The following is a 24,961-nucleotide window of genomic DNA, read 5'->3' as shown; positions in this document are numbered from 1 at the left end:
CCCGTGGTGCGCAGGCGCCGTGACCTGCCCCGCCCACGTCACTGGCCCCGCACCTGGGAGGCCCACCGCTCTGTACGGCTGCGCAAGATTGCTAACCAATCAGAGCCTGGTTGGGCGGGGCCTGACTGAGGGCACACGAGGCGCGCTCGCTGCCGGAAGCGGCAGGCTGTCGGTAGCCGGTGCGGCGCAGCATGGCGGGGGCGTGTGGTAAATCCCACATGTCACCGGCCTCGGTGCCAGGGAAGCGGCGTTTGGAACCCGATCAGGAGCCGCAGCCACAAGAGGTAATCTCGGGGTGGCTGGTTGCATCCCTCCGGGGATGCACGTGGCAAGGCCAGGGAGGCCGGGCCGTGGTTCTGTGTCTGGTGTCTTGCGGGGCGCCTACAGCCCGGAAGATCCTCGTCCTGCCCGGGGTGTTATTTTGGAAACCTCTGTAGAGCACTCCCTGCGCCGAGGGGCCCTGGAACCCGGAGTAGTTCTGTGACTTGAGCCGTGTTAAGGAAGGAGGAGACCTTTATGTGCCCCTTACCACATTCTCTGAACCTTCCCATCTGTGCTTCCTCCCCCAGAAAAGATTTTAGTTGTGCTCCCATGCCAGTATGTCAAGTTGTGTTGTGAAACAAAAGAGGATGTGAGAATATAGAAGCCTGGATGGGACCCAGGGCATCCAGCACTGGTTGTCATGGAGTTATTGCTGCTCCTCGCAGGGCTTGCTGGTGGGGCTCCAGCAAACCCTGGTGGTAAAAGGCATGCTCAGCCATGTCCGTTACAGACGACTCCACAATTCATTGGATTCTCTAAGCTGTCCCCCATGTTTTGCGAAGTGTACCCAAACTGCTTCCTACATGGAGTTCTAGATAATAATAACTCCTTAGCTGTCGGTTGTTTGTGCTATGAACAGTAAAAGTATGCAGCTGAGATTTTGGAGATATCAGTAAGAAGTCACTTGAGCTGTGAACAGTTGGGAATGGAGGAGTCTCCAACCATTAGGCAAGTAAGAAGTCACTTGAGCTGTGAACAGTTGGGAATGGAGGAGTCTCCAACCATTAGGCAAGAGTTAGCCAGTGGCAGTGGCACGCATCCCGTTAATCGCAGCACTCAGGAGACAGAGGCAGGTGGATCTCTGGTAGTTTGAGGACAGCCAGGGCCACATATCAAGTTCTAGGTTAGTCAGGGTTGCATGATGAGATCTTGTGTTACAAAAAAAACAAAAAAACAAACGGGCTGGAGAGATGGCTCAGTGGTTAACAGCACCACCTGCTCTTCCAAAGGTCCTGAGTTCAATTTCCAGCAATCACATGATGGCTGACAACCATCTGTAATGAGATCTGTTGCCCTCTTCTGGCCTGCAGGCAGAGTACTGAGAATACTGTATACATAATAAATAAATAAATAAATCTTAAAAAAAAAACAAAACAAAACCATGAATCCAAAAACCGATTAGACAATACTTAGCCTATGGAAAAACAGTGAAATTGAAATTTCTACAATCTTGTGCTTCCTAAAGATTGTTCAAGTTCTTGCTCAACTTTTGAAGCCCAGTGATAGAGACCTGTTCGCAATGTATGCATGTGGTATTGTGGTAGGTGTGAAATGGCCTCTAGACAATGGGGCTGTACTCAGAGAATTATTTCTACTCCAAGAAGAGAACAGGTGGGTTTTCTTAGTTATTGTTCCATTGTTGTGATGAAGCACCATGACCAAGGCAACTTTTAAGAGCAAATGTGTAGCCAGGCAGTCATGGTGCACACCTTTAATCCGACACTCAGGAGGCAGAGGTGTGAGGCAGAGGCAGCCGGATATCTGTGAATTCAAGGTTAACCTGGTCTGCAAAGTAAATTCCAGGACAGCTAGGGCTACACGGAGAAACCCTGTCTTCAAAAAACCAAAGCCAGCCAATCAACCAAACAAACAGAAAGGAAGCGTGTAATTGGAGGCTTGCTCAGACAATTTCAGAGACTTGGTCTGTGACCGTCATGGCGGCAGTCATGGCATGGCACTGGAGCAGTAGGTAAGAGCTTTTAGTAACTAAGCTTTCTCACATCATGATCAGCAGGCAGAGAGACAGACAGACAGACAGCCTGGTGTGGACTTTTGTTTGTTTATTTGTTTTTGTTTTTTCGAGACAGGGTCTCTCTGTGTAGCTTTGGAGCCTTTCCTAGCACTATCTCTTGTAGATTGCCTGGCTCTGGTGTGGACTTTTGAAACCTCAAAGCCCTTCACAATGACACACCTCCTACAACAAGGCCACGCCTCCTAACTTTTCCTAAATACTCCACCAACTGGGAACCAAACATTCAAATATATGAGCATATGAGGACCATTCTCATTCAAACCAACACACAGGTTTAGTTTCTGATGGGTAAATTTCAGTTCATTTCCACTCCTCTTCAACTTTCTAACTTGCCCATCAGTGGTTGGTCCCTGTCCTCAAAGTAAAGAAGCTTCTACTGCAATTAGTCAGAGCCTTCAGGGGTTTCTTATCCTCCCAGGTCCACAGCCCCATTCCTAGCTAGTGACCTTTCAGTTCTGGGACCCTTAGGTGCCAGGGTAGGGTGTGGAGTTTGTCAGTAGGGAAAAATTGGTTTTGGTGACACATGAGTGGGAACTGAGCTCCAAAAAGCCTGTAAGTCCTTGAAAGGTCTCTCTGTTGCAGGGCACTAGGGATTGGTGTATCTGTACTGGGGGTAGGTTCTGTCAGCAGGCAGGAGATGAGGGCTCAGGTTGGGTGGATGGTGTTGGTGCAGGTGGAGGCATGTGACCAGGGGCACAACTTTGCTGTGTGTGGTTCCTGGCTTAGCAAGCCTGCTAGGTGGCAGTTATTAAACACTGTTATTAAACACTGTGGTTCCTTGCAGCCCCCTCTCCTCTGCGGCTCTGACTCGAGTCTCTCCGACAGCGAGGAGAGTGTGTTTTCAGGCCTTGAAGATTCTGGCAGTGATAGTAGTGAGGACTACGATGAAGGAGTGGATGGAGCCGATTGTGAGAAGGACGCCGAGAGAACGGAGGAGACCTCTGAGGAACAGGCACAGGTGGGTGGGGGGGAGCCTCCATGGGCTCTCCTGTGTCTTTGCCCCTCCCAGTTCGAGAGGGAGTCTATGGGACGGTAGGCTGATGCCTGGTCTAGGAATAGACCGAGTTTCTAGAGGCAGAGTCCACTGCTAGCGAGAATGTCCAGCAGAACAAGCAGGAGCTGCTGGAGGCTAGCCCAGCTGCCCTGGAGCCAGCAGCGATGAATTGCTGTACTGATGGGGAAGGCTGCACTCACTCTTCTTTTTGCTTGATAAAAATGAAAGAAAAGCTTAATTTGACTAAAATGCAGCAGTTCAAAGAATTCTGCAAACTGGTTTATGATGGCTTACACTTCAGTGGCCCTGGTGTTCTGGAAATCATGACTTTGGCTAATCAAATTTGCTGTCACGTTGGAAACCAAGAATAGGCCTAGTTTGTCTCGGTTATGGTAGGTTGAAGAAATGTTGACCATGGCTTGTAAGATTGGGGAGGGGTTAACCATTCCTCTTGCTAAGTGTTTTGTTTTTGGATTTTGTTCTGTTTTGCCTTGGTTTTGTGTGGGTGAGGTGTATTGTTCTCGTGTGTGGGCTTGTACGTGAGGGTGAGTGTGCGTGTAGAGCCCAGAGTTGATGTTGGTGTCCTCCTTGATTCCTCTCCACCTTATTCGATTGAGCAGGGTCATTCACTGAGCCCATAGTCAGTGTGCACCAGTGATCTTTTTTTTTATTTTGCACCAGTGATCTTATTTCTTCCTCCCTGTCTTCTCCTGCTCCTTCCCTCCCTTTCTCTCTGTCTCCCCACTGTTACTCTTCTTGTTGGTTCTAGGGGTTTGACCCTAGAATGCCTTGCAGGGGAGGCAAGACCTCTACCACACCTCAGCGGGTAACATCTTGTTCTCTTTTGGTGTTGAGTAGTTTTGTGAGCATTTGGCCATTTCTTCCCATTGATGGCCATTCAACTCCTTTTTTTCTCTGCTCCTTTTTTTTTTTTTTTTTTTTGAGATTTATTTATTTTTTATATATACAGTGTTCAGACATTCAGGGTACCAAATCTCATTTCAGATGGTTGTGAGCCACCATGTGTTTGCTGGAAATGGAACACAGGGCTTCTGGAAGAGCAACCAGTGCCTTTAACCTCTGAGCCATCTGTCCAGCCCAGTTTTGATTTTTTTAAAACATGTATTTGAGAGGGTGCTGAAGAGAGATGGTTCAGTGGTTCAGTGCACTGACTGTTCTTCCAGAGGACTTGGGTTTGATTGCCAGCTCCCATAATGGCAGCTCGCAACCATCAGTAACTCCAGTCCTAGGGATTCCAATGTCTTCTTCTAGCCTCTGCAAAAGCGGGAGCTGCTGGAAGCCAGCCCAGCTGTCTATGGGCCAGCTGCCCTGGGAACCAGGGGCGATGGACTGCTGTACTGATGGGGAAGCCTTCTAGCAGGCATGGGATACACAGACATACACATAAAACATTTAAAAACTTGGTGTGGAAGTATGTGTGGTTGGTCTCCCCCCTCATATGTTATTGTTCCCATTATATCAAAAAGTCTGTTTCTGTCTTTACCCTGCAGGAATGTGAGAAAAGGTAAGAATCCTGGTATGTGCAGCATTTCCTCAGATTACTGGAGAGGTCTGACTTAGTGCCACCCTTAACAAGACTGGCTTGCTAGGTTTCCATATAACTCGGGCAATGCAGAGATCAGCCGCTGGCCTTGGAGGTATCTTGGCAGGCTTGGAGTCCACATATTAGCGCCATCTGGTGGAGTGTGGTATAGGAGCTGTGGGTTTCTGGGGCTGGGCTGCGGAGCAGGTGTCCAGGAAGTCTCCCAGCTAGTCAGTTCAGCTCCCTTGAACCAACACCCCTTGCCTCCCTGCTCTTGTACTTGTCTTCTGTTACAGACTCTGAAGGAGGGAGCAGGTGTTCCCTGCCTGGCCCAGAACTGTACATTGTCTAAGAGTCATTTCATGGAAGTCAGAGGTGGGGCAGGATACAGAAGGGTTTGTGTCCCTGCGCTGTAGTGTCATCTTGTAGGGCAGAAGGGTGTGTGTCCTACAGGGTCTGTTACATTCTGTCCTGGGAAATTGACACTCAGAGTCTATCTTGTATATTGAGTCCTAGATATGGCTCCTAATGAGAGCATGCAGGACATTGTCACTTATGTTCCCGTTCTGAAATGAGCAGTCCGTGGGCAGAGTTTCATGGCTGTCAAACCATGTGTTCAGGGCCATGAAGTCTCAGTATAGGCTGCTTCCCTCTAGCGGGTAAAGCAGCCTTCAGGTTTAGGAAGGGCAGCCTTTTGTGGTGGGGTGAGAAGAGCATAAAGATTTGTAGTTATGTTCTATTTGTTGATATTACATGTGTGAGTACAGGTGTGCTTGTGCCGCAGCGTGTGTGTGATGTCTGAGGGTATCTGTAGGAATTGGTTCTCTTCTTCCACTGTGGGTTTTGGGGATCAGACTCAGGCCGTGGGGTTTGCAGAGCAAGTCTTTTTCCTCTTGAGCTGTCTCACTGCCTGATTGTGCTTTAAAGTACCTGTGGTCACCACTGCCCCGGCCTGGTCACCTCTTTCTTCTCCCAGATCCTCCCTGACAAGCACTTGGCCTTGTGTCAGGCTTTATCTGCTCTGATTTGTTTCTGTCAGGCCTGATATAAGTGAGGGCCCTGGGTCCCTTACATAGGATGTCTGGTCATGGCAGAGGGTGTGAGCAGCCAGACCCCATTGTTGGTGAGCGTGATAGTGCAGGGCTAGGAAAGACTTTGCTGCCCTTTGTTTTTTAGTTTTATTTTATTTAATGTGCATTGGTGTTTCTCCAAATTCATATCTGTGTGAGGGTGTCAGATCCCCTGGAACTGGAGTTACAGACAATTGTGAGCTGCCATGTCGGTACTGGGAATTGAACCCAGGTCCTCTGGAAGAGCAGGCAGTGCTCTTATCTGCTGAGCCATCTCTCCAGCTCATTTTGTTTGGTTTAAGTGTGTGTGTGTGTGTGTACGTGTATGTACGTGTGTGTACATGTATATGTGGATGCTGGAGGTTGATGTTGGCTCTCTTTTTTTTTTTAGATATTTATTTATTATGTATACAATATTCTGATATTCTGTCCCAGGCCAGAAGAGGGCACCAGACCTCATTACAGATGATTGTGAGCCACCATGTGGTTGCTGGGAATTGAACTCAGGACCTTTGGAAGAGCAAGCAATGCTCTTAACCGCTGAGCCATCTCTCCAGCCCCGGGTATCTTTCTCTTTACCCTATTTTATTATTATTTTTGTTTGTACGTGTATGTGCTTGCATGAAATTTTTGTGCACTATGTGCATGTGTATGCTCTTGGAGGTTAGAAGTCATTAAGCCCCTGGAACTGGAGTTATGGTGTGGGTACGGGAAACTGAACTAGTGTCCTGCTAGAGGAATAAGTGCTCTCGCTGAGCTGTCCCTTCGGCCCTTAAATTTCCCCACCCTCTTTTCTTGAGACAGAATCTTTGTAGTTCTCGCTAGCCTAGAGCTCATATTGATCTGCCTACCTCTGCTCCTGAGACCCTCACCGTATTGTTTTGAGACGGGTTCTTTCTTATTGAATCTGGAACTCATTGGCAAGACTAGCTGGCCAAAGAGCTCCAAGGGTCTTCGGTTCCCATGTCTCCAGCCTTAAGATTGCAGATATGCACCACCATGCTTAGCTTTTTCTTTTTTTTCTCCTGAGACAGGGTTTCTCCATAGCCCTGACTGTCTCTGGAGACCAGGCTGGCCTCAACTCAGAGCCAGATCCTCCTGCCTCTGCCTCCTCCTGAATACCAAGATCAAAGGCATGTGCCCCATTGCCCAGCTTGTTTTTGTTTTTGAGACAAGGGCTCCTGTGTAGCTCTGGCTATCCTGGGGTTTACTAAGTAGACCAGGCTGACCTTGAACTCATAGAGATCCTCCTGACCCAAGCCTAGATTTTTCCGTGAATGCTAGCAATCTGATTGCAGGTTCTCATGCTTTAATGGTAAACATCTGCTGACTAAGACACCTTAGGCCTTTTCTGAATTACTTTTTTTTGGCGAGGGATGGGGTTCAAGACAGGGTTTCTTTATAGCCCTGCCTTGGAACTCACTCTGTAGACCAGAATGGCCTCAAACTCAGAGATCTGCCTGTCTCTCTGCATCCACAGTGCTGGGATTAAAGGTGTGTGCTACTATGCCCTGGCTCATGAACAGTTTTTTATCCTTTGTTTTCTCTGGCTTTCAGCCTCTGGTGACACAGTATCCTTAGAACTAGGTACCTTTTGCCAGTCCTTGCTCATTAGTGGGCCTTACTCACATAATTCCTTCTATCCTTTTCTGTTTTGGCCCAGGACACGGATGTGGGTAGTGGCCTGAGGTCTTGTTACTGCCCAGCCTAGGGTCTTTGCTGGAATGGGAATTCTTCTTCTTTTTTTTTTTTCTTTTTCTCTTTCTTTTGAGACAAGATTTCTCTGTGTAGCCCTGGCTGTCCTGGAACTCACTCTGTAGATCTGGCTAGCCTCGAACTCAGAGACCCGCCTGCCTCTGCCTCACAAATGCTGGGATTAAGGATGTGTATGCCTGGCTGTGGACACTGGATTCTTCAGCTTCCTTTATGCATAGTTTTTGTGTTACTAGTAGTATGCTAGATTTGAACTTTATGTGTTGGGGACTTGGGGTGTGTGTGTGAGAGAGAGAGAGAGGGAGAGGGAGGCGGGGGGAAGGGAAGGGGGGTGCAGGCGGTCTTGGCATGCCTTGCACTGGCCTTGGGGCATGGCATTCTGGAAGTGGCTCCTCTTTTCTGCACCACAGGGAAGGTATGTGAAGTTGCCTTAGCTGACCCTGGCCTGCTTCCTAGAAGAGGTGACATGGCCTCTGGCCTTGCCTATACCTGGTTGGTGGTGGCAGTGGAGTGTGGCCAGGTTAGACAGAGGAGAATCTGTTGCTGTTACTCTAAGAAGATTGTTCAGGGCCAGTGTAATGATGACTAAGCCAATATGGGCACTTGCCACTGAGCCTGAATACCAGATTTGATCCCCAAAACCCACATGGTGGAAAATCAACTCCCACAAATGGTCCTCTTATTTCTACATGTGTATTGTGGTTCACGTGTACCTATATTCACATATGCATCACATGCAAAATAAGTAAATAAATTATGTAAAAAAAAAAAAGCTTGTTCATTTGGATGCCATTCTAGACTCTGGGAGCCTTCACGTCTCTGTCTTTGTTTGGTCTTTGTAGTTGTTCTCAGCTTGGACTTGGCAGAGCCCTCAGGTCAAGGTCTAGAGGAGACAGGAACTGCCTTTCTTGAGGCACTTCTGACACCCATTCCTTTGTCACCTTTGGCTTACTGGCTCCTTTGGGGGACCTTTTTTATACCTATTTTTCAGTACCTGGTGATCACCTCCTTCTATGGCTCTCCCAACACCAACCTGGTCTCTAGCTGTCCTGATTCCTGATGCTGTCTTCAGTGGGGGTAACTTCCCGTATATTGGCCAGCTCTGTAGTCCTTTTCTGCCTCTGTTAATGTTGTATATATCTTACTGTCCACCCCTCCCACTTTGAGACAAGTTCTTACTGTGTAACTCCTCCATCCTGGAAATGCCCTGTAGATCAGGTTGACCTTGAACTTACAGAGCTCTACCTGCCTCTGCTTTATCTCCCAAGTGGTGAGATAAAGGTGTGCACCACCAGGCCTGGCTTCTTAATGCCTCTTTGATCTCTCGATCTCTCTGGGCCTTTCTGTTACCTCATACCCTGCTCCTTCACCAGCCACTTGGCCTCTCATTGGATGGCAATGTTGCTGTTGGTTGAGGCTGCACACTGCTCCACTACCAAGTGGTGCTTGGGCAAGATTTCAGGCCTGAGATCTCGTTCAGTCCCTTCCAGGAGACACCTGGCCATTTTCCCAAACTAGCCAAGGCTTCTGGAGCCTGGTTTAGGTTATAAGCTTTTTTAGGGGTGTGTCCTTTTGCACAGTGATTGCTAGCCGCAGACCTCACCATCTCTCTGTGTTGGGAGAGGTGTGTAGACAGACAGCCAGACTGCAAAGGACTCCAACCTAGAGGAAACTAGCAGCTTTAAGAGTGGCCGGTACCTTATTCCATTGTTTGTGCTTTGGATATTTTAGTCATCTTTAATTTTTTAAAAAAAGATTTATTGACTTAACGTATTTTGGTGTTCTGCCTGCATGCATGTCTCATGTCTCTGCATGAGATCCCCTGGGACAGGAGTCACAGACAGTTGTGAGCTGCCGCATGGGTGCTGGGAGTTGAACCTGGGTCCTCTGGAAGAGCAGCCAGTGCTCTTGACCACTTGAACCATCTTACCAGCCCTAGTTTTCAAGTTGAAAACAGATGTACACCTGTAAACCCAGTGCTCAGGATGCTGGATCTGGGAAAGAGGTTGAGACAGCGCTAGGCTCCAGAGGGGACAGAATTTGAGAAATTGTGTTTTCCTAAATCTGTTCTTAGAGTGAGTGTCTAACCTCCACAGGCCCAGGGCCCTCATTTCCCTCTGGGAGCTGGTCCCTGGGTTGTTGCTCTGTGTCGGTGCTGCCCTCTAGTGGACATCGCGTGCCCTGCAGCTATGGAGTACTGAATAGAGCTGCTGTTCCTTGGAGCATTTATGTAGAGGGAACTCCTGAGCCTCACTCACCGTTGGAGATCCTAGCCCTTGTCAAAGGCCTGCTTATGTTTGGGTCCCCAGGTTTCCCCTTCACTGTCCTTCCTGCACTGGAACAGTAAGGACACAAGCATAGTGCTGGCTGTCAAGTTTGTTTCCCACAGGACTCTGATCATGGCCTGTAAGCACTGCTGCTGTGATTCATGTAGGCACAGTACCTGGCAGATAACATTTGGGAGGAGACTTGAGATGTTGGGGACCCCACCTGAGGCCAGGGCTGTAGGCACCTGCCTTGGGAACAGTGACTGACGAGGAGCTTAGTGTCATAATGCCGCCGCCCAGGGCCCTGCAGAGCTCAGTCAGAGACAGATATGCCTGCCAGTTGTGTTGCTGGGGCCCTGAGTGTGGGCGCCCTATTCTGAGCTGGGGTTTGCAACCCATTTTTGATGTATAGCAAGGAAGTGGGGGAGATATGGAAACTGAATCCTGCCTTGTTCCAAACCTGGAGAAAAACTTAGTCTTCCATCCTTCTTTATATTGAAGGGAAAAACAGGCTGAAGGGAGAGCAGGCCTTTGGCTCTTGCCTGGGTAAGAGAGTGGAACTGTGGGCGGGGGCGCCCACACACCGGGGTTCCTGCTCCAAGCACTTTACTGCCCTCGGCTGAGAGGTGTGCCTGTTTTTTCCATCAGTTCTGGTTCTGCCAATAAACCCGATCTGGTCTGAGCTATCCGCCTCCCTGGTCAAGGCAGAATCTGTTTTCCAGGTTGGAGTGTGAATCCTCAGCGGCACCCACTCTGACCAGGGGACAAGGTCTGCCTACTGTTGCAGCTGTGGTGGGTGTGGAGGGTGCCTGGGATCTGGGGCATTCGTCATTTGAGAGTGTGGGCATCTCTTTAGGCCTTTGGCCAGTGTGTCTGTCCTGAATGTGGTTCTCTTAGTGGTTCTAGGTGACCCTTTTGACAGGCCCCATGGCTTATGTCATCTGTCTATGCTGACATTACCCCAGTGGTGGCACTACTCTCTTTCTGCTTCTCCTTGTGTTGCCTGCCCCTAGGTCTGAGCAGGTACGAACAGTCTCCTCTGCCGCATCTGGGCCCAATAGGACCATTTGTGGGACCTTTGACCCTGGGCCAGAGCAGCTGGTTTTGACGTTAGTGTGGTGGTGGTGTGGGTGAGTGGGTAGCCAACCTCATGACTGGGTTTGCTTTCCACTGCTCTTAGTAGCTTTTTCTTTTTGGCTTGGCACCTAGTATCACTCACTGTCTCTGAGTACTAGAGAGCAGAGGGTGGTTCAGCCCTGGATACAGTGGTCTGAAGTATGCTGGGATCTAGGACAGCCTCCATCCTGGGGTGAGGCTACTCAGATTTGGGGTGGCACAATGTTTCATGTGCTATTTGGATCTAGGTTCCAGCATTGGGAAAGTGGTTCTCCTCAAGTAGTTAACCAGAGGACTGGGGCTGGGCTGTGTGCTAGGTCCTCTTGATGGTCAGAGGGCTCCCAGGGACCCCCAAAGTAACTCTCTCCCTTTCTCTCCACAGGCAGGCCCCACTTGTCCAAGGACAGAGGAGATGGGAGCCCTGACCAGAGATGAGTATGAAGAGGACAGCTCTGATGAGGAGGTAGGACTTGGCTGAGTGTGACTTCCTGCTACGCGGAATGAGAGTCTTCCTGCTGGGGCTGAGTTAGTGCCTCAAGGAGCCCAGAGTAGGTGCTGCACCTCAGACTAGCAGAGCACCGTGGTGTTCTCCAGCCTTCCTGAAGGGGCCATGTTGTGGTCTGTGAGAGCCAGCATCTCATGAGGCTGCTTGCACTCCGAGTAGGCGGCCTGGCTCAGGCATTCTCCCTATCTGGAAGAACAATTTGGGGGTCTGGGACAGAGGACTGAAGCAGCACACATGTGTCATTGCCAGGTTAAAGGGGAGAGGCTGCACATGGCTTAGCAGTATCTTGTCTGTCTGGGCACAGCAGGGCCAGGGCTGCTTCCTTCACTGTGGCGTAGCCTGTGTTGGCACTCAGAGCTAAGGGTGGCCACAGTGGCCAGGGCTGCTTCCTTCACTGTGGTGTAGCCTGTGTTGGCACTCAGAGCTAAGGGTGGCAGGCATGGATTGATGTGAGTCAGCCCGTACCTTGTCTAAGGGTGGCACAGTAGTACCAAGGGCATCTCATGGTCTCCTGGTGGCTTTGTCTGCTCCCTTCTATGGTGCTCCCTTGTATCACAGCTCCCCACAGTAGCCATAGTGGGCTGCTGTAGTATCTTGCTGACTTTCCTATCTAGGACAGGGAATTTACATCACGAAGAGTAAAGTGTTATGCTAGGCTGGGGTTCCCTTGAGAAGGTACAGATGTGTCCAGATTGCCAGCAGGGTCTGAAAGCCCTGAGAAGCTATGCATACAAAGGCAGTGGGCTTGGCAACTTGTCCCTCCCTGGTGAGACCTGGTCTCAGGGCTGAGCGGTGGCCACTGTCTAGCCCAGAATGTGAGCCTGGGTGTCTCATCTTGGCTTTTGTGTGGGGCCTGCAGGGATGGGTCCTCTTCTCAGGAGCTCTTCCTGCCTGCCTGTCAGGGGCTGTCCCTGAGGCCTCGGGGAGACACGCGCCCCCTCTCTGGCTGGGCTTCCTCCCCACCTTCAAGCTCTCTTGGCAGTGTCTACAGGAGCCTTGGCCGACAGCCCGATCCAGTCTCTGCTGCGTGTTCAGAGAACAGAGACAAAACAAAATAAATTGGTTTCCTGGCCGGAGCAGCGGGCGCACCGGTGAGGGGGGCCGCACAGCACGGCTCCCTGCCTGTCTCCCCTCCCCCCCCAGGGGCCCTGGCTGTCGGCAGCCACATCCTGTCGGCTACTTTTTTATGCCTGGTATTTTGAGAAATCGATGATTGTATATGGAGAATAGGAGTCGGGGGAGGGGCTTCCAGAACTGGTCAATGCCTTGCAAGTGGCCTGCCTGACCCTGCCTGCCCTCAGGGAGGTGTGCCCCAATGGGCCTGTCCAGTGGCCCTTGGGGAAGGCTGGGCGACCTCATGCTGTGCTGTGACATGACACGAGGGCAGTTTCCTTTCTCCTGTACTGTGATAAATATCACATGTGTGAGTCTGAGTGACAGTTCAACAGTAGTAGAGATGCCTGTCTGTTGTGCTTGCCAGTGTAGCTGACCAGCAGCTGGAAGGGACCACAGAGTTCTACTTCCAGATGCCACATCAAACTCCCCAGAGTCTGCTTGGGGCTCGTTCAGAGGCCACATTTGGCTCTCTCTTATTCTCAGAGCAAGGTGGCTACAGCTGAGGGGATAGGCCTAGGAGGGAGTGGGACATGACCATCAGTGCCTGGCTAAAGGTCAGGTCAGAAGAGAAGAGCTCAGCCCGCTTCAGGCTGCCTAATGGAGAGGCCAGAGGGTAATAGACATCCCCTATCATACATCTCGGGTCCTTCAGACTGAGGCCTGTGTTCTTGTGGCTGTGCCTGGTTGCTCTGCACCTACAAAGGTCAGAGATTTTTCTGGGCCTCTGGAGTATCTTTGGTGGGAACCAGTGGTATCAACCCCAAGATTTTTGACTGTCCTGAGCCATGCAGCAGAGCTAGCTGTGTAGGCACCGGACCTCCTACAGGACTCTGGACAGGGGTACTGGAAAGCCTGTCGAGCCTGCTGCCATTTGAAGGTGGAAAGTGCCCCATTGATAACCTTGTCCTTTTCTTAGGCCTTGGTTGGGAACATGGGGGCTTCTGAGCCCTGTTGTCATTTGACAGTGTTCTGTCATCATTGACTCTTAAACCAAGCAGCCTGGATCACTGTTTTCTGATTGTACTCTGGCTCCTCCTTCTCTTCCCCTAGATTCACAGACATGGACTCAGCTGAGTGGGGGTAGAGCCCCCTGAATGAGTTGCTAGGCATGGTGAGGATGGAGTGGGGTGGGGGGGTGACTGAGAAGCAGCTGTGCTGTGACTGCCCCACCCCCACATGGCCACTTCATCTCCCTACAGCAGTGGGGCTTCATAGACGTGATCTCATCCAGTAGTTGGGACCCCTGGGAGGTGAACTGGGATGGAAGGGCGGGTGAGTGGCCAATGCTACCCCTCCTCATGTATCAAGCAACTAGGAGAAACCAAGGCCAGTCCTGGTCAGGTAGAGAAGCCCATGCGTCTGCTCAGCAGGCCTACAGCCCTGTTCTTTAAGAAGTGTGGCCAGTATGAGGAGTTCAGGGGAGTCATGAATTTTGGCCTGGAAAGTCTGGGAAGAGCTGGTCTCCCTGCAAGTATCCTTTCAGGCCCCGAGGGCAATGGGCCTGGGGCCATCTCCTGGATGACCTCTGGCCAGGAGGGGCCTGGGGCTGGGGCCTTAACACCCCCACCCCCTGGCCTTGCCCAGTCTATAACTCAGGATCCCACAGGGACATGGCCTGGCCTGTCTGCATCCAGAACCTGTGATCCCCTCTGCTCTCTCGCCAAATGCAGTTAATGGCTTCTCCTAGCTACTGAACCGGCAGCTGCCTCCAGTGCGCTGGCGGTCTCTGCTCCTCCGGGGCCACCCCCGCCTGCCGGCAGTGTCCTGGCCGCCTCCCTGTGTGCACTCTACTCTCTCCATGCTTGCTTGTGTTACTGCTGGCAGGGGAGCCTGTGGGCTCAGGTTTCTAGCTAGTGAGTGGCCTTCCCTGCTGTTTGTAGAAGGCACCCGGATCTGTACAGACTGCTCTGGCGGCCATCCACCCCAGGCTAGTTGTATGCTTGCCTCCAAATGGGGCCTCTGGCCAGACTCAGACTAATCCTTCAGGTCTAGCCCCATCCCACAGAGGCTGCCCAACCTAGGGACTCACCAGTGATGACTGGGCATGTACATCTCTGTGAGTACTGTGTACTTGGTAGATAGACCTTTAGTACCATCTCTTGATCTTGTTGACCTGATGGTTTTAAGAGCCACACTGCATCAGAGTGCCCAAGCCTTTGGAGGAAGGTGGAATAGGAGCATGTGGAGGAAGCCATGAGTCTCTCCTAGAGGTTAGAGTTGGTCCTGGCTTTGGCTGGCATGTAAGGGTAGGCTACTTCAGATCTATATTTTCTTGCTAGGGCTAGGAGACAACTGGAGAGCAGGTCTGGAATGCAACAAGGGCAGATTTTTGAAAGGCAAGGAATGCTGGTTACAGTGAGCTGTTAGAGGCCCTAAACAGGTACCCTGTTGAGAAGGCTGGTTACACAGGACCAGGACTGACTTGCTGGGACAGGAATCACTCAGCAACCTTATATATTTGGGCAGTGCCTAGAGATAGGGAAAATTGTCCATATTGAGGTTTTGGGAATGTCTAAAGTCTGAGGGGCTCAGCTTGTGTGGTGCTCTGGACCCACCTCACTACTTAAAGCATCAACTGAACTTGACTTAGTGAGAGTCAGAAAGACCTTTGCCCTTAGCCTTTAGAGATAAACCCCCGAGCCTGTGCCCAACTCTAGTACCTGTGGGAATGTCTGGGGTCTCCTGCTTACAGAACTAGGGAGAACACTATTTGATTCTTAGTAGCCCCAGGAGAGGAACAAGCAAACTGGACCTCGACAGCTATTTTCCTTCTGTACCATGTCTTCCACAAGTCCTATAGACTCTGGCTCTCTGTCCTCCTGCTAGAGAGGTGCAAGCAATAGTAGGTACCTAGGTGTCTGTAGCTCGGGTGGGCTCAGCCAGTTCCTCAAGTGATGGTCAGCATGATAGAGGGCATGGGGGACCGGAAGCAGTCTGGTAAGGAAATGGTAGGTTTGGAGGTGGTACCTGCCTGGTGAACCCCTGCTGGGTCTCAGTGGTTTGGCCTCAGAACAGAAAGAGACTGTACTGTCTGTCTCCCTTTGGTCTGTTGAACAGGCTTCTGCTTCTAGTGTATGTGTCAGAGCCTAGCATCCCATCTGGAACCTTCTGTTGGGGTCAGTGTGGCATGTGAGGCCAGGCCAGCTGGCTAGTCCTGAGCACTTGGAGAGATAAGACACCCCATGAGGGGGAGGTGGCAGCACAGGAAGGCCGTGAGCTCTGAGACAAGAAGGTGGTTGGTGCAGGGGGAGCTGAGCAACAGTGAACACTACCCGCATTGTAATCGGAGAGGGGCCGGGGAAGAGAGAGACTGAGCGAGGCGGCTGACCCCATGCTCCCGGGGGACAGGTGGGAGAGGCAGAACGAGGAGAGAGTGAAGGATTCCAGAGGTGGGCTGGCTTCCTCTCTTGCAGACAGACACGGGAGGGAGGTGGGCAGCGGGCCAGCCCCATACCTGCAGTTCCAATCTGCGGTCCTGACAGCTGCAGCCACTTTGGGGAGGGGGATGGGAGGGGGCTCATCGAGAGCGGAAAAGTCCCAGCCGACACTGTGTCCGGTGCAGTGGGGGGAGTGGGGGGAAGGAGATGGGATAAGATGGAGGGATGGATGTGGACCCACCCACAGGCTTTTCCTAGGGGCTAGGTGCCCCCGCAAATCATGGCACTTGGTTCTGTTTGTCCTCCACCAGCCTGGCCTGGGGTCTCAGTGCTGGGTCTGACCCAAAGGGGTCACATGTGTTTCCTGGCAGCCTGCAGGTGCTGAGCAGGGCGGGGGTGGCTGGCCTGGGGTGCAGGCAGGCCTGGTGATGAATCATGTGGTGCCGCCAGCAGCTCATTCCCCAGGCTGGGGACAGGGAGCTGACAGCTGAGGCTGAGCCGAATGTTTCCAGCCCAGCTCAGCTCGCAAGGGTGGCTGCTGGCCCATGGTTTGGGCCAACCTCCCCCCCTCAGCTGCCTCTATGGGGCACACACTAAGGGAGCCCCTGGTTTTTGTCCCACAGCTCCTCAGTGTGGTGGAGGGTGAAGTTGCCCTCTGGGAAGGATGCCAGGGCCTGTGGTGGGTAGGGAGCACCTGCCACTCTTTGGCCATAAGCTGTTGTGGACTCACGTGGAGCCACAGGATGGGAATGGACTGTGCCACCCCCGGTCTGGTTTGAATCTGGAGCAGTGGAGGGTGACGGAGTGTTCTTCCCGCCCCTCCCCTCCCCTCCTCCTGCTGACTGTCGGGCCAAGCCCTCAGCCACTGCTACCGGTGCAGCTCAGGGAGTGGCTGGGCCGCTTGCCCGGGCCTGAGGCTGGCCAAGCTGCAGCCGCTTTCAGAGTCAGGCCCTGCAGTGGAGGCCTTGGCCGGGCGCGTGCCGCACCCCAACTCTCCGTCTCTGGAGAGCCTTCCGGCCCCACAGCTCATTCCCTTTCATCTGACCCCTCTTGACACCCAAGCCTCCAGCTCTTGTCTGGTTGACTCTGGCCTACCATTCAGTCTTGCTGAAGCTCAAGCTTGCCAGCTCCTGGACTTCCCTGCTTTCTTCTGCTTTGCCCTAATCACTCAGTTGGCTCTTTCCTCTTCTACTGGGTTCTAGGTCATGAGATGCCTACTGGAGCTAGCTGGGCATCATTTGGGCCTCTGTGTGGCCCCATAGTCCCCAGCCATGCTTGCTACTCAGATTGGCAGCCTCTACATATGGACAAATGTTCCTACCTGTATTCTCCAGTTTGTTATTTGGGGACTTTCTCTCAGAGCCTTTTGTATGCCTGCTCCTCTGGTTTCTTCCTGACACTGGCCCAGCCACTCTGACCACAGAAGTAGGTACCCACTTAGTCACTGGTCCTCCTGGGGTTTGTGTGGGAGATTGGCACCTAGGTACTGAAATGTGAGGGGCAAGAGACCCGTATCTAGCAGAGGAGGAAGGTCAGCAAGGGTCCTTGGTGGTGGTTGGTACCCACTTGCCAGATACAGGTGCACCCTGCCAGGTTGTGACTCTGGACTCAACCCAGTGTCTGTCACAGGGTGCTTGTAGCTTGGAAGTGAAGCTGGCCAGAGCCTTGCATAAGGAATACATGAGAAGGGAAAGTGGCTTCTCTCAGCCCCAGCTGCACCTCCAGGTTGTGGCTTCCTGGACTGTGGAAGTTTCTGCAGTGACTGAGTGTGCCCTGTCTCCCTCCCTGTGAGCAGCTGTGGGCTCCTACAGGATTAAGGAGAGGAAATTTGGGGTTGGGTTTCTTTCTGAACAAAACCTGCCGCTATGGCTCTCTACCCTGTTATAGTTCTGTCAGATTGGACACAGCCCCTACCCCTGCCTTAATGGCTCTGGCTTTGAGAATTTCCTCCAAAATTACACCACTGTTTCCTGCACCAGCATTCCCTGGAGCCCTTCAGTGCAGAGGAGGGGCCACGCTGGTCCTGCCCTATGAGGATGCCCACATAGGCCTCAACACCTGGTCTCCCCCCAGCCAGGGACCAGGAGGCCTGCCAGTACCAGCACCTGGTGCCCTCTGCCTTTCCCTACCCACCACCCAGCCAGAAGTCAGGCCTGGCCTTTCTTCTGTTGTACCACTCAACTAATTGTCACCTGCATGATTTTAATGACCAGCCAGCTGTGCACAGTGCCTGTCGAGGGTCTAAATCAAGCTCAGGCCAGAGGGATCTTTGGGAGAATGGATAGGGCAGAGTGCTGGATGGCTAGCAATCTTTCCAATGTGCAGCTGGAAGCAGAGCAGAAGCCCTCGCAGTCAGTGGGCCCCATGTCTCTCTGGGCCTAGGTGGGGATCAGTGGGGACATTTGGGTAGCTGCTACTCAGATGGTGTCCTAAGGCCCATATAGGCCTGGTGGCCTGCTTGGCTGGACAGCACTGCTTACATTCTCCTTATACCCACTTTTAATGGAGCACTGCTAGGGAGACAAATGCCGATGAGTCCGAGACCCTGTCTGGTCGCCCCCCCCCCATGTTCCTTGTGAGGAGGCGAGGCTGCTGTGTTGCTTGCTGCCTCTTGTGTCCTCTCCTCTTTCCTTCTGTTTTACCTCTCCACCCTCTCTTCCCTGCCCTGTCCCTTTGGCCCTGCTCCCACATCACAGATCCCTGGTACAAAGTTCTTGATAGGTGATCTAAACCTGTCATTGCTATGCCTCACGCTGGGAAGATGGGGTGAGAAAGCTAGGGTCATAGTGAGTTCAGATCCTTTCAAGAAGGTAGTCTGCCTCAATTTGGAAGATACTGTTTCATTTTTAATTATACAAAAATTTTCAGACTTTATATTATCATATTAAAGACACAAGATGCCAACACTTGGCTCAGGTAGGGAGTCAGCATGGGAAGTTCCAGTGGGCCTGGGAAGTGTTGGGCTACTTAGAGTCAAGCCATAGCCCGCCTGTCCATCTGTCTGTTCATAGGCCCTGCTCATAGCTGGGGCAGGTCTGGCCAGGTGAGCGTGCTCCTGGGGGACCTGTGCTCAGATCAGGTCCGAGGTGGGGCTCTCGGTGACTCTTCAGTGACATCCACCTTCACTAGGCATCACCTCTTGGATGTTGTGGACCCTCCTCCTTCTAACTTCGAATCGCCGCCTTTCTGTCACGGTCTTTGCTCTGCAGAGGGGATGGGGGTGTGTCAGGGCCTGGGTGGAGACCTAGTGTCACCCAGCACTGCCCGGACCTTCCTGGCTTCCTGTTGGGGCACTGTCTCAGGTGGCCAGTGCTAGGGCACCCCAGTCCCCAGCTCCTGCCCCTCCCCAGTGCATTTTGGGGCGGGGAGTACACTGCTGCACAGCCGAAACTGTAAAATTAAATTTCCCAGATGTTCAGGCCCCAGGAGCTCGCGCGTGCTGTCTGGAGAGGAAATGGGGATTGGGGAAAGCCGTTGTATTTTTTCCCTGCTCACCCTGCTTTTCCGGTGCCACCAAGTGCGGGCCAGAGCAGTAAATCATGGCTGGCCAGCATCTCTCAGTTCAAGCCTTCTCCCCTAGCCCATCCACTGCAGGTCTTGACAGACCAGGGGAGGGACAGCAGGTGCCCTATGCTTTGGGGTAGAGGTGGGCTGCAGAGGTGAGGGGTGGTGGCACATCGACCCCCTGGGGGTTCCCCTCTGATTGCCTCACTGCTGCGCACTATTCCCCTTTTGATGGGGCGTTTATGAATATGCCTCTTCCCGAATTCAGCTCCTTTCAGTTCTCAACTTGCTGGGAAGTAAAGCCTGGAATAGCCCCCTCATCCCTGCCAGGATGAGTTCCTGTTGCCCTCCCTCCCTCCAGACCTTCTCCTGGGTGGCCCTTCTTAGCATTACTTGAGCGTTACTTTTTGATCCTGTATTTGCAGGTTTTTAAGACCAATGGTGTGGCGCCTATGTGCCCTTCCCTCCTTTCCCAGCTTTGATGGCAGGTGTAGGTACTAGGGAATGCTGCCCCTGCCTGACACCCCGCTCTGCATGGCAGGTGTGGGCTGATGAGTAAATTGGGACCCCTCCGTGCTCCCGGCCCTGCTCACCAACTTTCTCTGGTTGCTGAGGCAGAAGGTGCAGATCTGTTTGGGCTGGGTGTTCTCGCCTCCGTCTCTGGCCAGAGGTGGTGGTTGTGGTGGCGGTGGCAGGGGACTGCCCGCACGACCGCTGTGGAAGAAAGCGGGTCCCGAATGGCATGGTTGCCCGTCGCCGCAGGCCTCACCCACCAGCAGCACGTTGCCCAGGTGAGAAATGTAGCTGGAAGCCAGGCGCAGCGTCTCAATCTTGGAGAGCTTGCGATCTGCTGGCTCGGTGGGGATTAGTGTGCGCAGCGCAGTGAAGGCCGTGTTCACGCTGTTGGTGCGGTCCCGCTCGCGCGCATTCGCTGTGTGCCGCTGCCGGGGCTCGCGGCCTGGCCGCCCCCCGGGTCCCGGCCCGCTCCCCGCGGCCCTCCGTCCTCCTGCCCGCCGCCGGGCGCCTTGGAGGCCACAGCGTGCTGCATGCACACGGCAGGGCTTTTCGTCGGAGCCCGAACTCTCGCTTCCGCGGTCCTCATCCTCAGACAGCGGGCTCACCTCAGGGTACAGGTAGCGACCCGGAGGCGCTGAGCGCAGCATGGCGAAGGACATGGGCCGGGTAGGGGGCGCGGCGTCAGCTCCACGGTGCGCTGCTCATGCCGCCTCTTTAGGCCCCCACAGGCCGCCGGGCCAGGGGTCTCCGCTGCGCCCCGCGGTGGCGGCTGCCGGGCGACGCGGGCACATGTGTTCAGACTGGAGTGGGGCCGCCAGCAGAGCAGTGCCTTTATAGCAGTCGGCTCCTCCCCCGCGCCTGGCCTCCGCCTCCCTCCCTGGCCTGGAGAAGTTTATGCAGAGCCTGTGCACCTCTTTTCCTTTTTAATAGTCGTGCCTAGGCGGTCCTGAGCATCTTTCTAGTTGGGGAGTTTCTGGGGTGCTACTGATGCCCCAAGACCTTGGTGTTCATTCTACCCATTCTGCAGGGAGGAAGAGGATAAATCAGAAATCAAGAGGCTTTCTCCCCTGGCATGCCTAAGTTCACCCAGCTGCCCTGGCCCCGAGTGCTTGGCCACACCCTGTCTGACTCTCCTTCCATGTGCACTTGGGTCTTTTGTTGTGCCAGGCCCTGTGTGTGTGTGTGTGTGTGTGTGTGTGTGTGTGTGTGTGTTGGGGGGTAACTCCAATAGTGGCATTCTAGAGATGGGCATATAGGTTTTGAACCACCTGACTGTATGAACTGTGCCGTGTACCAGAAACTTACCACTTTGACCCATCCTGCCTAGGGAGACCGCACCCCCATCCCTGCTATGTGCTCCATGGGGCTCCTTAATTCCGGTGCACACGTAGATCTTAAGTGGATATTTAAGATCGGCACTTCTCAATCCCTCCCTCCGACTTGAAAGTGGCCCCCTAGGTGGAGAGCATACTTTATACAGGGTATTTTGAGGGATGAACTCGTTGGAAAGGGCTGGTATGGACAGGTGCAATGGGACAGGGCCCAAAGGGTCTTGCTGAGGGGCTGCTGGCACTCAGCTGTGCTAGTTATGTCTGGGCCCCTCCTCCCTGTGGCTACTGTTGCAGGAAGTGGCCGCCTGGGCAGCAGTCCCCAGGCTGGGAGGAGTGAGGGTGGTGGCTGGCAGGGGCTGAAACCAGGAATGTGTGTCCAGGAATGTGGCTGCTCTGCCCACTGAAGTGGGAGGGGAAAGACCAGTAGAGCTAGAAGGGGGTCCTTGGTCACCTGCCGCGCAAAGCAAAGCTTTGTCTCCCCATGGGTGGGGTGGGGTCTTCCCATGGTTCCAGGCTTGTAACTACCCACTTCTGCCTAAGGCCTCTGCCAGGGGAGGGAGCCCATAGGCGATGAGGTCATCTCTGTCTGTGGCTGCCCAGAGCCCTGGCCAAGGAATCCAATAAGGGGGGAGGCTAGGGTTGGCATCGCTTCAGTGGAAAATGTGAAGGTAAAGCTCTGGCGCCTCAGAGAGCTTGGGGGAAGGGGGCATAGCACCCCTGCCATGCCACGTCAGACCCTGGGGCCAGGGCTAGGGCAGATTTTGGGTCACCTGGCCTCTAGGCACTTGAAGCTGGTCTAGGGTGGCTCTTTTGTCCTTGGGTTGCTTGAAGAGGATCAGGTATGGTAGGGACAGGTGCTGACGTGGTGACTGTGCTACAGGACATTCGGAACACTGTGGGCAATGTGCCCCTGGCATGGTATGATGACTTCCCACATGTGGGTTATGACCTGGATGGCAAACGTATCTACAAGCCCCTGCGGACACGAGATGAGCTGGACCAGTTTCTAGACAAAATGGATGACCCAGATTTCTGGTGAGTTGGACCTTGGGTCAGAACCTGTGTGGTTCCTCAGGCCTGAAGTATGACTCTGACTGGCTTTCCCTCAGGCGTACTGTACAGGACAAGATGACAGGGCGTGACCTGCGGCTGACTGATGAGCAAGTGGCCCTGGTACACCGGCTTCAAAGAGGCCAGTTTGGAGATGTGAGCTTCAACCCCTATGAGGTAGGTAACAACTGGCCCTAGGGTCTGAAGTACATGCAGCTTCCCACCTTAACACTATGCTTATCTTCCAGCCATCTGTGGATTTCTTCAGTGGTGACATCATGATCCACCCCGTGACCAACCGCCCAGCTGACAAGCGTAGCTTCATTCCATCCCTAATTGAGAAGGAGAAGGTGGGAACCCCGTCACTCTTCTCTACCCCACCCTGTAAGGTTCCCATGCTGCCACTTGACCTTAGCTCTGTGTGCAGGTGTCTCGCATGGTGCATGCCATCAAGATGGGTTGGATCAAGCCGCGACGGCCCCAAGACTCCACCCCTAGATTCTATGACCTGTGGGCCCAGGAGGATCCAAATGCTGTGTTGGGGCGCCACAAGATGCACGTGCCTGCACCCAAGCTGGCCTTGCCTGGCCATGCTGAGTCTTACAACCCACCTCCCGAGTACCTGCCCACAGAGGAGGAGGTGGGCCAGCATTGAGGTGGGTATGGTCCCCAGCCATGTTCCCTGAGCCTTTCTCACTCGTCTCCTGTCTCCCCAGCGCTTGGCATGGATGCACCAGGAACCTTGTGAGAGAAAGCTTAACTTCCTGCCACAGAAGTTTCCCAGCCTGAGGACAGTGCCTGCTTATGGCCGCTTCATCCAGGAGCGTTTTGAGCGCTGCCTTGACTTATATCTGTGCCCACGGCAACGCAAGATGAGGGTATGTGAGGCAGCTGCATAGGTCCTGGGGACGCATAGGGTGGGTAGTGACCAAGTGCTCTCTTGCCCCAGGTGAATGTGGATCCTGAAGACCTCATCCCTAAGCTCCCTCGGCCAAGAGACCTTCAGCCTTTCCCTGTCTGCCAGGCCCTTGTAAGTGGGGAATCAGAGGTGGGCAGATGTCCCCGGGTGTGTGTGTGTGTCTGTCTGTCTGTCTGTCTGTCTGTCTGTCTATCTTCAATCTTCCTTCTCTGTAGGTCTATAGGGGCCACAGTGACCTTGTCCGCTGCATCAGTGTCTCCCCAGGGGGCCAGTGGCTAGCTTCAGGTAGGCCTGAGGTGGGGGCTGCCCTGAACTGGGAGGCAGGGATCTGGGTTAGAGGCTCAGGTGCAGAGAGCCTTCACTACCACATCCAGGTTCGGACGATGGCTCAGTGAGGCTCTGGGAGGTGGCTACTGCCCGCTGTATGAAGACTGTGCCTATTGGGGGTGTGGTGCGGAGCATTGCCTGGAACCCCAATCCCGCCATATGCCTAGTAGCTGCAGCCATGTAAGTTTAGGGTCATGGTGGTAGGATTGGGAAGGGTTACAGAAAAATGGGGACTGATTATGCTGAGGAGGGGTTGTATCTGGCCCTGGTTTGTAGGGATGATGCAGTGCTGCTTCTGAACCCAGCCCTGGGAGACCGGCTCTTGGTGGGAAGCACAGACCAGCTGCTGGATGCTTTCACTCCACCTGAAGAGCCAACGTTGCAGCCAGCCCGCTGGCTTGAGGCCTCAGAGGAAGAACGCCAGGGGGGCCTGCGACTACGTATCTGCCACAGCAAAGTATGTGATGGGAAGGGGATAGGAACATGCCAGACCTGGTCAGACAATCAGCCAGCATTGTTCTTCTCTAGCCAGTGACGCAGGTGACCTGGCATGGGCGAGGGGACTACCTGGCTGTGGTGCTGTCTAGTTCAGGACACACTCAGGTGCTGATCCACCAGCTGAGCAGGAGGCGCAGCCAGAGCCCATTCCGCCGCAGCCACGGACAGGTGCAGCGTGTGGCTTTCCACCCCACCCGGCCCTTCCTGCTTGTGGCCTCTCAGCGCAGCGTCCGCATTTACCACCTGCTGCGCCAGGAGCTTACCAAGAAGCTGATGCCCAACTGCAAGTGGGTGTCTAGCCTGGCTGTGCACCCAGCAGGTGAGGGGAACATGTTTTCTTCAAGTAAGGGTCAGGGAATGAACCCTCTAAGTCTTGTGAGGAATACTATCATTGCTCTGGCCCTAGGTGACAACATCATCTGTGGCAGCTATGACAGCAAACTGGTGTGGTTTGACCTGGATCTTTCCACTAAGCCATACAAAGTGCTGAGGTAAGGTGGGTTGGGGTGAGGTAGGTAGGTAGAGGGGCCTCTTCAGCTGAAGCCCACTGTCAATGCACACTTCCACAGGCATCACAAGAAGGCTTTGCGGGCTGTGGCATTCCACCCCCGATACCCACTCTTTGCATCTGGCTCAGACGATGGCAGTGTTATTGTCTGCCATGGCATGGTGTACAAGTGAGTGCTAACCCTTGCCCAGCCCTTCCCATGGGACCATCCCACTGGGTCCTGAATCCCTCTCTTCCACAGTGACCTGCTGCAGAACCCACTGCTGGTACCTGTCAAGGTGCTTAAGGGGCACACACTGACCCGAGATCTGGGTGTTCTGGATGTGGCCTTCCACCCCACACAGCCATGGATCTTCTCCTCTGGGGCAGATGGCACCATCCGACTCTTCAGCTAGGCTGATGCACTACTGTGGGTGACCTGGAACGGGGTGGGTGTGCCTACACACAGAATCAATACAATCCTTGATCCCCATTGTTCCTGCCTTCTTGTTTGGTTTTCCCACCCCCCACCCTGAGAGCTGCTCAGGCTTGAC

At 53.4% G+C, this 24,961-nt stretch overlaps 2 protein-coding genes across 2 annotated transcripts; one reads left to right on the top strand and one right to left on the bottom strand.

The window, feature by feature from the left end:
- The first annotated feature begins 125 nt into the window (after positions 1 to 125).
- Positions 126 to 24,900, top strand: Bop1 (BOP1 ribosomal biogenesis factor). Its single transcript, XM_048454561.3, has 16 exons — positions 126 to 284; positions 2,859 to 3,032; positions 11,160 to 11,240; positions 22,007 to 22,161; positions 22,236 to 22,353; positions 22,425 to 22,526; positions 22,604 to 22,816; positions 22,893 to 23,054; positions 23,126 to 23,206; positions 23,311 to 23,380; positions 23,470 to 23,602; positions 23,699 to 23,879; positions 23,951 to 24,239; positions 24,327 to 24,411; positions 24,490 to 24,597; positions 24,670 to 24,900. Exons 1-16 carry the CDS (start codon positions 192 to 194, stop codon positions 24,821 to 24,823), a joined length of 2,199 nt encoding a protein of 732 aa, XP_048310518.1. The 5' UTR covers positions 126 to 191; the 3' UTR covers positions 24,824 to 24,900.
- Positions 18,600 to 20,816, bottom strand: Scx (scleraxis bHLH transcription factor). Its single transcript, XM_085679177.2, has 2 exons — positions 19,873 to 20,816; positions 18,600 to 18,978 (listed from the first exon to the last, which is right to left on the bottom strand). The coding sequence occupies exons 1-2, from the start codon at positions 20,452 to 20,454 to the stop codon at positions 18,940 to 18,942; spliced, it is 621 nt and encodes a 206-aa protein (XP_085535303.1). The 5' UTR covers positions 20,455 to 20,816; the 3' UTR covers positions 18,600 to 18,939.
- Positions 24,901 to 24,961: the final 61 nt, after the last annotated feature.

The sequence above is a fragment of the Myodes glareolus genome, chromosome 19 (genome assembly GCF_982192425.1).
Source record: "Myodes glareolus chromosome 19, mMyoGla1.1, whole genome shotgun sequence".
NCBI lineage: Eukaryota > Metazoa > Chordata > Mammalia > Rodentia > Cricetidae > Myodes > Myodes glareolus.
The sequence above is the reverse complement of the archived record's forward strand: the minus strand, read 5'-3'. Positions and strand labels throughout refer to the sequence as shown.

What these genes read in the sequence shown, in the direction of transcription:
- Scx (XM_085679177.2), bottom strand. Translation starts at nt 20,454, where the DNA reads ATGTCCTTCGCCATGCTGCGCTCAGCGCCTCCGGGTCGCTACCTGTAC. An exon ending in TCAGCAACCAGAGAAAGTTG is followed by an intron (nt 18,979 to 19,872) that starts GTGAGCAGGGCC and finishes TCCCCTCTGCAG; the next exon opens with AGCAAAGACCGTGACAGAAA.
- Bop1 (XM_048454561.3), top strand. Translation starts at nt 192, where the DNA reads ATGGCGGGGGCGTGTGGTAAATCCCACATGTCACCGGCCTCGGTGCCA. An exon ending in AGGACAGCTCTGATGAGGAG is followed by an intron (nt 11,241 to 22,006) that starts GTAGGACTTGGC and finishes ACTGTGCTACAG; the next exon opens with GACATTCGGAACACTGTGGG. An exon ending in GGGCCAGTGGCTAGCTTCAG is followed by an intron (nt 23,381 to 23,469) that starts GTAGGCCTGAGG and finishes TACCACATCCAG; the next exon opens with GTTCGGACGATGGCTCAGTG.